The 16,265-nt window shown below is 35.7% G+C and overlaps 2 protein-coding genes across 2 annotated transcripts; one reads left to right on the top strand and one right to left on the bottom strand.

The window, feature by feature from the left end:
* Positions 1-7,287: 7,287 nt before the first annotated feature.
* Positions 7,288-12,157, top strand: LOC137739924 (KH domain-containing protein HEN4-like). The gene is made up of 7 exons (XM_068479673.1): positions 7,288-7,951; positions 8,870-9,304; positions 9,452-9,703; positions 10,548-10,931; positions 11,061-11,137; positions 11,488-11,599; positions 11,708-12,157. The coding sequence occupies exons 1-7, from the start codon at positions 7,496-7,498 to the stop codon at positions 11,849-11,851; spliced, it is 1,860 nt and encodes a 619-aa protein (XP_068335774.1). The 5' UTR covers positions 7,288-7,495; the 3' UTR covers positions 11,852-12,157.
* Positions 12,158-12,458: 301 nt separating this feature from the next.
* On the bottom strand, positions 12,459-13,485 carry LOC137740881 (pathogenesis-related genes transcriptional activator PTI6-like). Its single transcript, XM_068480685.1, has one exon. The coding sequence runs from the start codon at positions 13,160-13,162 to the stop codon at positions 12,521-12,523; it is 642 nt and encodes a 213-aa protein (XP_068336786.1). The 5' UTR covers positions 13,163-13,485; the 3' UTR covers positions 12,459-12,520.
* Positions 13,486-16,265: the final 2,780 nt, after the last annotated feature.

Raw genomic sequence — 16,265 nt, 5'->3', positions numbered from 1 at the left:
GATGAAAAATTAGAACAAGTTGAAGAACGAATAGCAGAAATAAATCAAATTTTACATAACGCATCTTCATCACTTCCACCATCTTTGTTCGAAAAATTAGAAAATTTAACTTTAAATACCAATAATCATAATAGAAGACCTAAGATAAATCCTTTTGATAACAGAAAATGGAACTCTTTAGAAAAAAAGGAAAAGAAGTAGTTAGAGCTGAAGATATTTACCAAAACGAAGAAGAAAACAAGAATTCATTAGAAGAGGTTTTGAGAGAACTCAGAAAAATAAATATAATTTGTATCAATTAAGTTTATTTGAAAATAGAAGTAGAATTGTAAGTAGTATCAGTCAACATGAAGTTAATTGTATTGATAAAGAAGTTACACTTAATTTACTTAGTAAATAAGCAGTTACTCATTTAAGAAAATAACATTTTAGTCAGATCTATATAGGAACAATATCAATTGGAATAGCAGGATTAACCAAAGCACAAGTAGGCACAAAAGCTTTAGTATACATATATAATGATAGATGAGATCATCACCAGCAAGCAGTAATAGCAACAGCTGAAGTAGATTTAAGTTCAAATTTAGCAGTCATAGGTTGTATTCATAATTATGTTATGACAATAAATGAATTTAGTAAATATATTAAAGTAAGAATAAGAACAAAAAATTATAATATGAAAGAAGAGTAGAAAAATTTGTGTATTAGCTTAATTTATATTGGTAAAATTTCTGATAAATATAATCATAAGTTTAATTTAGAATTTCAAAATTTAGTTCAAACATTTGGTAGTAAACGTGTAAATATGATAGAAGCAAAACTTGTAGATAATAACTTTTTAGAATGAACTCAGTGGATATTACCTAATTTACAAGTAGCAAGAAATAGACAACCAGGTATAATACAAATATATGAAACTAGTACAGGTAAAGCAACAATTAGATTTAGTAATTACAAGCAATTAGAAAATATAGAAGATGATGAGAGTGAGATCGAAAATGAGAGTATTTATATGACTTTTGATAATTTAGATATCAATTTAGTTGAGCAAAATTTTGATCATATTGTAGATAAGCTTATCAAAGATATTGATCATTTAGATGGAGAAGAATACTTAGAAAAATATAAGACATATAATTTAGGACTACATAGAATTTCAAATGAAGAAATGAAAAAATTAATTTTAGAAATAGGAGTAGAACATATTTTAGGATCAAAAGAATATAATAATTTATTAGAGTTGAAAGCAGAAGTAATCCATCAGAAGAAAATATTACATCAAGAGTAGAAAATCCAAGATATGTAGGTAGAACTGATCAACAATTTTTGAGACAAACAAATGAACAATATAATGAATAAGTAGGAGTAGATTATGTTGAAGAAAATATGATGAAACCATCAAGAAAAAATAGGATTCAATATTTAAGAGTATTAGAACAAATTAATATAGTAGGTAATATATTAAACTTATATAATGTAGATCCACAAGAATAAGAGAGAACGATTGAGAGATAGGAAAAAGGTTGCGTACATGCATCATTAATGTTAGATTTTACTAATTCACAAAATATGTTAGATTATTTTGAGCATAATTTAGATGGTCTAGTTTTTTATTATTTTCAGCCATAGAAAGCTCAATATCCAGAACATCATGTAGCTAAAATGCATTTTAATATTAATGGTTTTGTTACTTTAATTAAGCACGAATCTTTAGATCATAACATGTTAGATGACATAAGCGAATAAGAACAAATAAGAGCAATTAGAAATTTAGAACAATTACAAATTTGTGATTTACAGTGCATAACTGAGTATACATCATATTTCTTTAAATATTTAGGAAGAACAGATAGAATTAGTGATATTAATTTATTAGATACTAATATGACAAAAATAAAAAGACCAATAGGAGAAAAGATTTGGAATGAATGGTAAAAGCATTCAAGGAAAAATGATATTACAATAGGACCTAGAATTCAATATGTATATGATATACTTAGACAATAGTGTAGTCAAATAAAACTTAAGAGACAAATTAGAAAACAATTTACATAAGCTGTAAAAATATAGATTTACCACAACAATATAGTTGTCATAAGAAAAATAAGCATAAGAAAATATACAAAAAGAAATATAAGTCATACAAACCATACAAACAACATAAGAATTTTAGCATTAGACCTTCAAGAACATATAGGAAGAGAAAATATATTTTGAAACAATTTAGGAAAAGAAGTGGCAGACCTTGGATTAGAAAATATAAAGTTCCAAAAGATAAGAGTAGTTGTAAATGTTATTTATGTGGAGAAGTTAGACACATTATACCTAAGTGACCAAAATTAGGAAAACAGCCGAGAGATAAAGTACATTTAAGGGAGTTTTTTAAGTTAGAAGAAGACGAAGATATTTAATCAATATATAGTTTAGATGATTTAATTGATAATAAGAGTATTTATAGTATAGAAAATATAAATATGATAGATTCAGACTCGAAAAATTCAAGTAGTTCAAATAGTGATTTAGAAGAGTATATGTGTTGTCACATCCCGGCCCAGGCCCCCACCACATCATTGGATAGACTCCACCGTAGCACGATATTGTCCGCTTTGGACCCCTACCACACATTCACAGTTTTGTTTCTGGGAACTCACACGAGAACTTCCCAGTGGGTCACCCATCCCGGGATTGTTTTCACGCGAACTCGTTTAACTTCGGAGTTCCGATGGAACCCTAAGCCAGTGAGCTCCCAAAAGGTCTCGTGCTAGGTAAATATGAGAATATACATATAAGGCTTACAGGATCCACTCCCTTGGGCGATGTGGGATGTTACATGTGTGTATTAATAGAAGAACAATATGAAGAAGAATACAAATACATTAATTTAGGTTGACCATAAATATTGTAATACATATTCAATATTGTGTGAAAAGTGTTGTAATGATAGGTTATTAGAAATTAATTCAACAAAATCAAAATAAAGTACTGAAATATTAGGAAATATTGTTCATAGTATAGAAAAGTCAAAAAATAGTTCTTTAGTTACTATAAATTGTGAAATAGAATTAACAAAAAAACACAAAATACAAACAACTATGACAAAGAGAATAATAAGAGAAGAGTTAGTACCAAAAAAATATAGACAAAAAATAGCAAAATCAGTAAGAATAACACAATTTGATGAGAGACCAGTTTATTTAACACACTGTATTAATAATGAGTCTTTTAATGTAGAAAAACAACAATTTAATTTACCACTAACATTTTTTTATCAATAGGATCATACCTATTCATTTTAGGTTTAAAATTTTTAAAAAGTTGACAAGGTTTTTTATTTATGAATCCTAACATAACATTTTTCAAAAGAGGTATTACAATAACTGATCAAAGTAATATTGTAGAAGCATACAAAAGCAAAAGAATAGAAGAGTCTAGTGGCTAAGATAGTTATTATTTAGAAAACTCAAAAGAAAATTATGAGCATAATAATATAGAAGAGTTTGATGAAGAAGAAGGAAATCATATAGAAATATTACAATTAGATAGACTAAAGAGTTTAAAAGAATTATTACAATTAGCAGAACAAACTAGAATCATAGGAGAAGACGCACTGTCACATCCCCGCCCGAGATCCACCACATCCCGGGCCCGCTCCACCACTGTAACACGATATTGTCCGCTTTGGGCCCCAACCACGCCCTCATGGTTTTGTTTCTCGGAACTCACACGAGAACTTCCCAGTGGGTCACCGATCATGGGAGTGCTCTCGCGCACTACTCGCTTAACTTCGGAGTTTCTACGGAACCTGAAGCCAGTAAGCTCTCAAAATGCCTCGCGCTAGGTAGGGAAGAGAATATACATATAAGGATCACTCCCATGGGCGATGTGTGATCTTACAATCCCGAAATCAGGGCGTGTTGGCCGTCACTCGTGCCTTGATTTCGGTCGGGATATGTCACCCACAATTACATTGGAGTAAAAATAAAATATTAGCAAAATTAAATATAATTAGCCTAGATCTGACGATTAGCAGAATAATCATTTGAGTGGATAGCTTTTATTTGTCTAGAATGACATTTTGAGTGGCTTGTTATGCCATTTGGACTTAAAAATGCTCCATTGATCTTTCAAAGAAAGATGGATCAAAATTTCAATAAATATGATAATTTTTGTAGTGTTTATGTAAATGATATTTTAGTACATAGTAAAAATAGAAATGAAAATATGAAGCATTTAGAGATAGTTTTACAAGAATTTATCAATAATAGAATTGTGATTAGCAAAAATAAAATAGCATTAGAAAAGCAAGATATAAAAATTTTAGGAATGTATATTAAGTTAGGCATAATACAATTACAAGATCATATAGCTAAGAAAGTTTTAGAATTTCCAAATAAGTTAGAAGATAAAAAAAAGTTACAAGCATTTTTAGGATTATTAAATTAATAAAGAAATTTTATTCCTGATTTAGGAAGAAAAATAGCAGTATTACATTGTAAAACTAGCAAAACAGGACAAAAGTATTTTATTAGTGAATATATTAAATTAGTCCAAAATATAAAAGAAGAAATTACTAAACTTAAACCATTAACATTACCATTAGATGATAGTTACAAAATAGTTGAAACAGATGCTTCATAATTAGGATGGGCATGTATACTATACTAGAAAAAGCATAAGGAGTCACCAAAGTCTAATGAACAAGTTTGCAGATATTCATCAGGAAAATTTAGTGATGTACAATCAAAATTACAATCAACGGATTTAGAAATTTTAGAAATAATTAACTCACTTGAAGCATCCTCTTTATTTTTACATAATGAAGTATTTACAATTATAACAGATTGTCAAAACATAGTTTCTCATTATAATAAGATACATACTAATAAACAGGCAACCCGAAGATGGGTTAATTTTGTTGATTCAATTACAGGAAATTGTTTTAAACCAAATTTTGAACATATAAAAGGTAGTAACAATACATTAGCTGATATCTTATTAAGACTAATTCATTAAACATAAATGAAATATCATGGACCATCATCCTTAAATAGCACAAGACCACAAGGCAAAAGAGCACATTTCAATAGTATAATGATGCACCATAGACCTTCACCATTCAGTGGATTCCGGAATAGCATAAGCAGACCAGCATCACCACCAGTACCCATCTTTAACTTTAATGGCACCATAATTGAAGGAATTAGAGATCCAACTCTAAGGTATAGGTTAAGGGTATCAGGACTCACTGATAGGTAACATGTTCTCTTAAATAATTTTTGGAATGTTCAAATCAAACAGCCAAACATGAGATTAGGCCATGAAAAATGAATTAGAACCCTAGAACAAGAGTTTGACAGTTTTAATTTTAATTTCCATCAAAGTCAGCATCATATTCATTCTCTTGAACACAATCTTCAAGCCATTTCTAGATACCATGAGTCATTACTTAGTAAGTTTACTAAAATGAATCAAGAACTCCAAACTCTTAGAATGCAGCAGAAGACAAGTGACATCCTGAAAAGAGAATTAAAAATAGGTTTAGAAACTTATCAGTATAAGAATAAAGAAAAAAAAGGTTATTGAACCCATATAACAAGAGGTTAATGAGCCCATAGAAGATAGAGAGATTAAGATTGAGCTCTTAGGAAGAAGATATTAAAATGGAGCATCATCAACATAATGAGCAGTATCATCATCTGAGTGATGGAGAAAAACAAGAAAAATATTAAAGTTTTCTTAGGAAATACCTTTAGACTTAATAAAGGATGATATCCTATTAGAAGAAATTTCAAAAGCAAAATTAAGAATAATGCCACCAGATATGCAAATTGAAATCTTGAGCAGAGCATCACAGTGCATAAAAAAGTTACAGTTACAATTACAATGTGCTTTGTATTAATCCATCTTTGATCCAAAATCAGGAATGAATATTATTACAAAGATGTATCCACCATGTCTTTGTGATAGTACATAAAGTTGTAATTGCAAACCAAAAATTAGTATAGTTGTAGCCAGGATTAACATGAGAGATTTTACACCATGACGTTTTAGTTATGAGCATCAGAAAAAGCATAATGTAGTAGAAGTTACTCTAACCTTACTATTAGAGTTTGACTATCTTGATAACATATTCATTAACCATATTTCTCAACTAGAATCAATTTCTGAAAAGCTTATACAAGTAACAGAAGATTATCTAAAAAAGTGGAAAGAAATTTGCATAAGTTTTATTAGTAATCCTTCAGATTGGTATGTATATATGCATAAGGAGAAAACTAGGCATATAACCATGATTAATAAAGAGTCTTTTAAACTCTCATCTATCTCCCCACACAGGTGGACTCCTTCATACAAAAATATTCTGAGATTTCTAGGAATCCAAATGTTAGCTTTAGATGAGTTTGAAAATTTTAGGTATGATATGATATTAGTAGTAGAAAAAGAAGAAATTTATATTTACAGCAAATTAAAAGCCTGCCATTAGCCATATTGAAAGCCTCAAAATTTCAAATGAGAAACACAAGATATGTATTATAAGGTAAAAGAAGATAGAGAAAGAAATACAGAATTGGTAGAAGGCAATGAACAGTACTGAAACAATTTGACAGAAGAAGAGCTGTATAACATCGATAACATGATGGAAGCTTGAAGAGCTAGTAATAAATTATCAAAAGTAGCATAAGATGAAGAACATCATGCAAAATAATGTATTGTAATCAGACAGAAATGTTAACATCATTGTGGACTCCGCTACAATAATGAAATAATGGCATACGAGTAAATAAAGAAAAGAGCTTAATTCATTATAAACCTTTCATACATAAAATGTCATTTTGATTAAGAATGAATAATAAAAAAAACCTTTTTTTATTAGAACTCCCTTCCAATTATTCTTATTTCCATATTTGTAAAAATAATAAAAAATAGAGACCGGTAAAGATTGAAACCATCCCGATCTAAGCTTGGGAAACGAGACTCTACAGGTTTGGCCATATACGTGCTTCTCGTTTTGGATATCAAAGATGAGATAAAAATTAAACTCGAAACCTCAATATGGATGAGTACCTTAAAAGTGAAAGTTTTATGTCTATTATTTTTACGTGACTATCAAGTTAATTATTATTCTTAAACAAGACGTTTTTTAAAATTGAACATGAACCGAGCATGTACGTACAAGTTCCAAACATTCAATATCAACAAGTATATCAACATTATATAACATTAAAACAAGATGAACCGGTAATGACCAAAATTTTCTCCGACCCAAAGTAGGCGCAAGCAGGGTTGGTTGCTGGCGCTAATGCCATAAAGTTTGTATTTTCTTAACAACAAATAAAATAATTAAATTTCCACTAAATTTCTGGGTTAAAATATATAAGAATTAATTGTCCATTCTCGTTTGTTTGGACTAAATCCTAGTTAATGTAGTGAGAGAGTGTGATGCTGGCTGCAGCAGCTTGCTGACTAACAGACTTAGCGACCACCTCGATCATCGATGGAACCCGCCGCCCTCTTCCGCCTGCTCTGCCCATCCTCTAAAACCGCCGCTCTCATCCCCAAACTGGGCCCCACCCCTGGCGCCAAGGTCCGCATCGAACACCCAACCCATGGCGGCGACGAGTGTGTCGTCCTCATCTTCGCCGAACCAAATGCCCAATCGCCCAACGCCGCCCAAACCCTAGACAAGGCAGAAAGGTCGCCTGCCCAGCATGCCCTGGTTAGGGTTTTCGGGAAGGCGGCGGTTGATGACGCCGGTGAAGCAGAAAAGGGTAATAGTGGCTGCGGCTTGGTGTGTTGTAGGTTGCTGGTGGCGAGCAGCCAGGTTGGATGTGTGCTTGGGAGAGGGGGAAAGATTGTGGAGAAGATTAGGCAGGAGAGTGGAGCGCACGTTAGGATTTTGCCCAGAGACCAAATTCCGCCGTGTGCATCCCCTGCAGATGAGTTGATTCAGGTAAAGAACGCTTTTTTTTTTTTTTTTTTTTTTCCGGTTTCGATTGCTTTCGTTTACTTGCATTGGACATGATAGAAATGTTGGTACTTTGTAATTGTTGTGCTCTTTAGGTAGCTTATTCCCTTTTTTATGTGCTCTATCTGTTTTGTTTTCGGGATCAATGCACAATCTTTGAGATTCTTGTAGTTGTTACTTGTTGCGATTACTATGAGTTTTTTTAATGATGCAAGTAGTAATATTGTGTGGTTTCTTAAAATGGTATATAGCAGTTATGAGGAACTACATTAACACCAGAACTTATGTTGAACGGGCTCTAATACCACGTCATCATGGCTAATATGGTATGACTAACCACTAAGCATCGTTGTGTGTTGAGATGGAAAAGAAGTTTCTCAGTTCGAATTTCAATGCATACTTTGATGTACTAGATAGTCCCACTGAAGTTTTTCTCAGCTCGTTGATGTACTAGATATTCGCGCTTAGACCTAAACCACATGCCCATGCATATTATGTGTTGGTGTGAGAGGCAAGTGCAAGAAGTTCTGTATTTCATGATTTATATACTAAGTTTCTAAAATGTGATTGATTTATTTTCTTTCTTTAGCTAAGTGTATGTTTCATAAATGTGAGTGAGTGCTCTTCGTATCTTATTAAGCATTTGCATCAATGAGGAAGACCACATTATGAATATTGGGCAAAACTACATTACTAGGACGTTTCATCCAGGCAAAGATGGTAGGGCTTTAACTCAAAACCTGCCCAAGGGCAGAAAAGGGTGAATAAAGACAAATAGGACAATGATTGCTAACACTACGAGGGAAACATGCTTCACCTACTGCAGGGGTGCAAATAACATGTTAGGTTTTTGTTGTGCTAATGTATTACTTAGGGCATTATTTGTGTTGGTTTGATATGCAGATAACAGGAGAATTTTCAGCAGTGAAGAAAGCACTTCTGTCTGTTTCAGGTTGTCTTCAGGATAACCCTAAGGATGATGTAGCTAACTCTGGTGCTACCAAAATTTCAGGGGGATCAATTCACGGAACCGGTATGCCTTCACAAGTTGACCCTATTGCTCATCGGGGCTTTGGGCCTGGCTTTAATGCGTCAGATTATCACTCAAGGAATTATTCTTCTAATCCCGGGACTGAAAATATTGGACGTGGTCACAGGATGGCTATGGAAGAAGAGGTGTTATTCAAGTTGCTATGTCATGTTGATAAGGTTGGTAGTCTGATAGGGAAGGGTGGCTCCATTGTTCGAACTATGCAAAGTGAAACTGGTGCATCAATTAAGATAGCTGATTGTGCACCTGATTCAGATGAGCGGGTTGTTATCATATCTGCACAAGAGGTACTAGAGGCCAACTGTATTTGCCTTGCCATTTTATCATTACTTACAGAAGCATTTTGTACGTTTTATGTTTGGTTCCTGATACCATAAAATTAATTTAAAACAAAACGAAAGGATTTCAAGTTTAATGTTGGAAGTTCATTGCAGAATCCAGAGCAAAAATATTCCCCGGCACAGGAAGCTGTTATTCGTGCACATCATCGAATTGCAGAGATTGGGTTTGAACCTGGTGCTGCAGTGGTTGCTAGGCTTCTTGTACATCCACAGCAGATAGGTTGTTTATTGGGTAAAGGAGGTTTCATTATTACAGAAATGAGAAGAGCTACTGGTGCTAGTATACGAATTTTTCCAAAGGAACTAGTCCAGAAGGGTAGCTACCAAAATGATGAAGTTGTACAGGTATATTAAGCTTATATTGGCCGCAGACATTATTATAACGCACATTCCTTCCGTTTTTCACGGTGTTTAATCTTCAATTTGTTTCCCTCTGAAAATTTATACCAGAGATATCTGGTTTTGGTAAAAAATTTATGAAAGTGTTGATAGATTGGAAGTCGTAAACTAATCCAAGTGGTGCTTGATACTCATTGATATTTTGTTAGAGTATAATTGGAATTAACTTTTCTGCTTTATCTGCAAACAACTAAGAAGGTAAACTGTTTTGCATTTACTAAAAAAAGCTCATGGGCTGTTGACGTAGTAGAGAAAACGTATCATGCAATACGAAAGTTTAATTTGTTATTATAAGAGCTTTGAAGAAGTTGAAGATCAGAGCTGGTAGGAGGTTAAATATGCCCAGGTCAATGTCTGTTTAGATTTCCGGTCTGCCATCTTATGTGTAGACTGGCCAACCACATCATTAGAAATGTGATATTTAATTATAATCAGATTAGTTAAGTAATGATATTGAGTGTTTCTGCAGGAAGATAGGCAGACAATATTAAACGTTAAAAACTACCTTAATTTTTGGATTGAATTTTGTCAGAGTCCATTATGATGTCTTTGTGCCGGATAAAGTGATTGGCTGTTAGACTTATGTTAACAGTCGATTGATTTACTGGATTTGAAACACTTGTTTGGTTCAGAAATGTACTAGTAACATAGTTTATGTGTTTTGATCTATTTGCATAAACATCGATCTTCTTTCTGTCAATTGTTTTTGGTCCACAGTTTTTCATTTATGAATCGAGTATCCTATTCTTGCTAAATACAGTAAGAATAACCTCTTGGTGCTTTATGGCAGGTTATTGGAAGCTTGCCTTCTGTACAGGATGCACTCTTTCATATAACAAGTAGGATTCGGGAAACAATTTTCCCTATGAGACCCCCTTATGCTAATTTCGGTGGCCCACCCTATATGTCTCCATTTCCCGAGATGCCTCCCCCTTCCTTTAGACCGAGGCATAACCCAGCCTCCCCTGGTCCCTATCCTTCACCTGGATTCCATCATGGAATTGATCATTCTGCTTTTCCATCACAAACTCCTGATCATCAGCCTTCATTTTCTCATGGTATGGATCACAATGGTCCAGCTCATATGGACCGAGTTCCCTATTCTTTTGGTAATGAGCGACCAGGACATGGTCCAACATTTGAGAGTCCTTCTCCAAGAGCTTGGACTCCCCAGGTTGGTGTCTTACACTTTGAACAACCTAATAGTTATATTTTTTTTTTTTGTCAATAATGGAGGGGGTTTCAATCTATCACCAGTGATCTTCAATATTTTTGTTAAACCAACTTGAGTCGATACTTCTAGGGAGTAAGCTGTGGGACCCCTAGGGGAGCTGCTGATGTTGGTTCAGGCTTGGCTCCAAGAAATGGGTCTCGGCGAAGGTAATGTTTCTTAGCCTCTGGCAACATTTGTTGTCTGCAATTGAAGTCCAAGTGTTTGTGATTAGATGGGGTAAATTTTATAACTAAAGCGCACTACATGCTGTCAATATTCGCCACGTTAATTTACCTCAGGGAATTCAGTTATTGTACATTTGAGATATTATCAACCCCCTGTTAGTAATAATATTTGGGTAAAATTGACTGGACACATAAATTTGATTTGAATTTGTCCTGAAAATATATAGTCGTATTTCTCTGTAATTTTATCCATGCTAACAAGAAGATAAAAGCATGTGATACTGCTGCTACGGTGCATTCTAACTTTTTTTCTGCAAATTTTATTTAAGCAGTGGAAGTCAACAGCCTTACTTAACCAGCACAACAGTTGAGATCACGATTCCTCAGACGTTGATAACTCACGTTTATGGAGAGAACAACAGTAATCTGAACCAGATCCGGCAGGTGGGTTATCGTTCTCTTTGTAGTTCGATATTATTGTGCTCAAAATTGGTAATGAAGTGCTGGGTTGTGTTTTAACGCATCCATTTTCATGGGTACAATTCATTCCAGATCTCAGGCGCACATGTGATTGTTCACGATTCAAAACCCGGATCGTTGGAAACCCTAGTTGTCGTGTCCGGTACTCCAGATAAAACGCGTGCTGCTCAGAGCCTTATTCATGGTTTCATCCTTTGTGGGCAGACACAACTTTGACAATCTGTCCACCTTTTCTGGTAGCGCCCATTTGAATGAAGAATTTGAAGTCTCCCTTTTAAAAGTTTAGATGAATTCATCACAAAAAAGCGTGTTGTAATTTACTTCAGTTTTCCATCAGTGAAATTAAGTTTCTCTTTGTTCAATTACAAGCGAAAAAGTCCGAGTTCGAATTCTCATTTTTCGGAGAAAAAGTACGTATTAGGTACAACATTGTATGGTAAGTACGTATATACATCTCACGTATGGATATCTCATGTTCCAGGTTTAATGCACGAAATATTAGTCATGTAATTAATTAATTTAAGAATTAATCATATTTCTCTCTTCGAAGTTGAAATTATAATTTAAATATCACATAAACTCGCTTTGTCTCACTTAACGGTTTTTTCGTAATTACATTATTCCTAAAACTCGTTTTGTCTCACTTTTTCTCATTTTTGGGTTGGCAAATTCGCTTTGTCTCACTTTCGTCGCTTGTTTTCTTATTTTGGTCAAAACCCTTGGTCGCTTGTTGTTTAGTCAATCCGTCGACGATATTTTTTTTTTTCTTTCTTTTCGGATAAGATGATGATCAAATTGGTTTGGCGCCGTACGAAGCACAATATAATACAAAATTCGAATTATATTTTTAATAATTATTCTAATTTTAAAACGGAGGGAATAAGATTAAAGACAATCTGCAGCCCCATCTCCTCCGCCCACGGCGGCGACTCTTCCTCCTCCTTCCCCATGGCCCACTTCCGCAGCGGCAACCACCTCATCAGCAACCACCGCCTCCCCAGCTCCAGGAAAGTTAGTGACGGCACGAGGACCCCTGAGCATCAGCGAAGCTCTGTCGTACGCCGCCGCAGCTTCCTCCGCCGTGTCGAAGGTTCCGAGCCAAAGCCGTTTTCCCTGACTCGGGTCTCGAATCTCCGCAGCCCACTTGCCCCACGGTCTCTGCCGGATGCCGACGAACCTCTTCCGGCGGTCCGGTTCCGATTTCGGTTGCAGCTTGGCTCGTTTGGACAGGTTGGGACGACCGGAGCAAGGCGGAGAAGACGAAGCAGAGGAAGGCAAAGAGACCTCAAGGTTGATCTCTCTGACGCGACGCTTCACCGTCGGCACGACGCTGTCCTCGTTGTCGTCGCTGGAGGAGTCGGTGGCGTCGGCGTCGGCGTGTATGATCCGCACAAGCTTTGGTTGGATTCTCGGGTTTCGGTGTGGGTTTGGGGTTTCTCGGATCACGAGTTTGGCTAGGGCGGTTGTTTGCTTCGAAAATCGGACATCGGAATTGGCGGCGGAGCGGTTGATTTGGACGGTTGACATGGAATTTGATGGCGGCGGAATTGAATTAGGGATTTGGTGTTGGTGGTGAGAGGGATGAAGAATCGAAGGGGGGAAAAAGCTCAAATAGTAAAAAGCAAAAGAGAAGCGAGTGAGGGGGAATTAGAATCTGACATGGATATTCCTTCTTTAATTAGAAACCGGAGGGAAATGACGTGGAATTTTCTTACTTTGTTTCCAGGTAGATCCGACGTGGCTTACATGCAGGCAAAAGGATAACGCCGCCATATAAGCAAACGTAACGGAAGTTTTATTTATTTATGATAAATAAATTCACGACGAGTAGAAGGGTGAATGCTTTTCTCACATTAACAAAATTAACAGATTTATGATTTGAGGAAGTGATCGTTAATTTCTTTTTATGTAGATGAAAAAACAAAGTAATAATGCACATGCCACGTAAGCAAATTAAACGGGCTCTCTTGATTGATTTAACATGAATTAATAAACTATGTGCGACAACATTAAACTGACAAATTATCTCCGATGCAAATGTAAACGGATAAGGTGAGACAATGCAACATTATCAAAATTTACGTGTCCATGTCTCATATCCTGAACATTCGAAATGTGACACCATAAACATAAAGATTTAGAAATCGGTGACAAACTATTTTGTTGTGCAAGAATTCCTCGATAATTTTGTGGAGTAGAAAGTATATCTCAAACAAATCAGAGTAGTGTTACAACTTACACTTATTCTCTATTTGTACCATTATTTGTTTCATTTCTTTAATAAAGGTGGACCGACCAACACATGTGAGTTTCATCTCTATTAAAGAAATAGTAGTACAAATTTTTTACAAAAATTATTGTCAATCTTCGGCTTACTAGTTCCCCACCAATGAGAATGAGACACATAACCAATATGACAAGAATTCGAGTACAAGGAAAAGAACCCGGAAAAGAATCTCGATCCTCGTCGAATCCTCGATGTGAGGATCTCGGGAATTCGTGAATCATATCTATTCATCGTGCACCGTGCGGTCAAAAATCATTTTAAATATTCTCATTTAAAATTAAATACAAATAGTACCTGACAAAAACTGATCGTACGATATATGATGAACGGACATAATTTACGGATCCCCAGAATCCTAGAACTGAAAACCTTTTTTGACCCATTTGTCCAAAGAGTTAATTTTAAAACTTTAAACTTACGAAGACCTACTCTAACCTTTAAAATAAAACTCAGATTTTAGGTTGTAAAGCTACCATAACTTGCTCTAATTCTTGGTTCAAATTTAATAACGGCTAAAATAATTTAAAAAAAAAAAAATCTTTTCATGTGTTCATATTCTTTCATAGTATTCTATGAGTTTCATAGGGTCGATTTAATAATTTTTCAATAATTACAATCTAAATATTTTTAGGCTAAAATGTTCATAGAATTAAATTTGGATGGTCTATGTGACATCCCACATCGCCCAGGGGAGTGATCCTTAAATGTATATTCTCATCCCTATATAGCATGAGGCCTTTTGGGAGCTCACTGGCTTCGGGTTCCGTAGGAACTCCGAAGTTAAGCGAGAAGGGGGCTAGAGCAATCCCATGATGGGTAACCACTGGGAAGTTGCTCGTGAGTTCCCAAAAACAAAACCGTGAGGGAATGGTAAGCCCAAAGCGGACAATATCGTGCTACGGTAGTGGAGTCGGGCCCGGGAAGTGGTCCTACCCGGGCGGGGATGTGACAAATTTGGTATCAGAGCCTAACCCTGGTCGCGTGTGTGCCGACGAGGACGTCGGGCCCCTAAGGGGGGTGGATTGTGACATCCCACATCGCCCAGGGGAGTGATCCTTAAATGCATATTCTCATCTCTACCTAGCACGAGGCCTTTTGGGAGCTCACTGGCTTCGGATTCCATCGGAACTTGGAAGTTAAGCGAGTAGCGCGCGAGAGCAATCCCATGATGGGTGACCCACTGGGAAGTTGCTCGTGAATTCCCAAAAACAAAACCGTGAGGGCGTGGTCGGGGCCCAAAGCGGAGAATATCGTGTTACGGTGGTGGAGCGAGCCCGGGAAGTGGTCCCGCCCTGGGCCGGGATGCGACAAATTGGTATCAGAGCCAATCCCTGGCCGGAAGTGTGCCGACGAGGACGTCGGACCCCTAAGGGGGGTGGATTGTGACATCCCACATCGCCCAGGGGAGTGATCCTTAAATGTATATTCTCATCCCTATATAGCATGAGGCATTTTGGGAGCTCACTGGCTTCGGGTTCCGTAGGAACTCCGAAGTTAAGCGAGAAGGGGGTTAGAGCAATCCCATGATGGGTGACCCACTGGGAAGTTGCTCGTGAGTTCCCAAAAACAAAACAGTGAGAGAATGGTAAGCCCAAAGCGGACAATATCGTGCTACGGTAGTGGAGTTGGGCCCGGGAAGTGGTCCCGTCCGGGCCGGGATGTGACAGTCTACATAATATTTTTTTTAAATTACTTTTAAAAAAAATTATTCTAAATTCATTCTTTAATAATCTCAGGTTAAGAATTTAACGCATAAGGATTGAATGAGAAAAACTGTTTATAGGTTAAAACCTAAATTTTCCAAGATAAAACTTTTAAGTTTTAATCCAAAGGTTGAAGATGGTCTAACAAGTGTGACAACTAACACACCAAGTAAATGAGAGATTTTTATAAGTATTCAGAACTCTTAAGTAAATATACCATGTGTCATAATATAAGTGAAGATAATATATATCTTTACACATGAAGTAATGTGTTCCGAGTGTTTGGATAAATTTCTCTAAGTAAAGGAATTTCCAAAATATTCAAAATTACAAAGAATGTAAGTATACGGCAAACCAAGGTGCAATTATTCTCAAAAGGGTGTTACTGGGTGTTGCTAATCTACTACCAGGCAGTGTTAATAATTAATTTACATATTATGATATGAATGAACGACAAAATTGAAATGTCACGAACTCATGGACCCAAAGCCTTGTATCGATAAATTCATGTGTCATAAACATGAGTTGATTGATAATACCACGTGATTATGCTACAATAATTCTCCAAGGAATGATAAATATATGAAGTAACTATAAGCTCGTGGGTGTGTCTGTGTGTGTGTGTGTGTCAAGAAACCAA

Source organism: Pyrus communis, chromosome 7 (genome assembly GCF_963583255.1).
Source record: "Pyrus communis chromosome 7, drPyrComm1.1, whole genome shotgun sequence".
NCBI classification, from domain to species: Eukaryota; Viridiplantae; Streptophyta; class Magnoliopsida; order Rosales; family Rosaceae; genus Pyrus; species Pyrus communis.
Note: the sequence above shows the minus strand (reverse complement) of the source record. Positions and strands in the feature narration are given on the sequence as shown.

Excerpts from the sequence above, each read along its gene's own strand:
- LOC137739924 (XM_068479673.1), top strand. The coding sequence starts at position 7,496 with ATGGAACCCGCCGCCCTCTTCCGCCTGCTCTGCCCATCCTCTAAAACC. Across the intron at positions 7,952-8,869 it reads CTGCAGATGAGTTGATTCAG|ATAACAGGAGAATTTTCAGC; the intron begins GTAAAGAACGCT and ends TTTGATATGCAG. Across the intron at positions 11,600-11,707 it reads ATCTGAACCAGATCCGGCAG|ATCTCAGGCGCACATGTGAT; the intron begins GTGGGTTATCGT and ends AATTCATTCCAG.
- LOC137740881 (XM_068480685.1), bottom strand. The coding sequence starts at position 13,162 with ATGTCAACCGTCCAAATCAACCGCTCCGCCGCCAATTCCGATGTCCGA.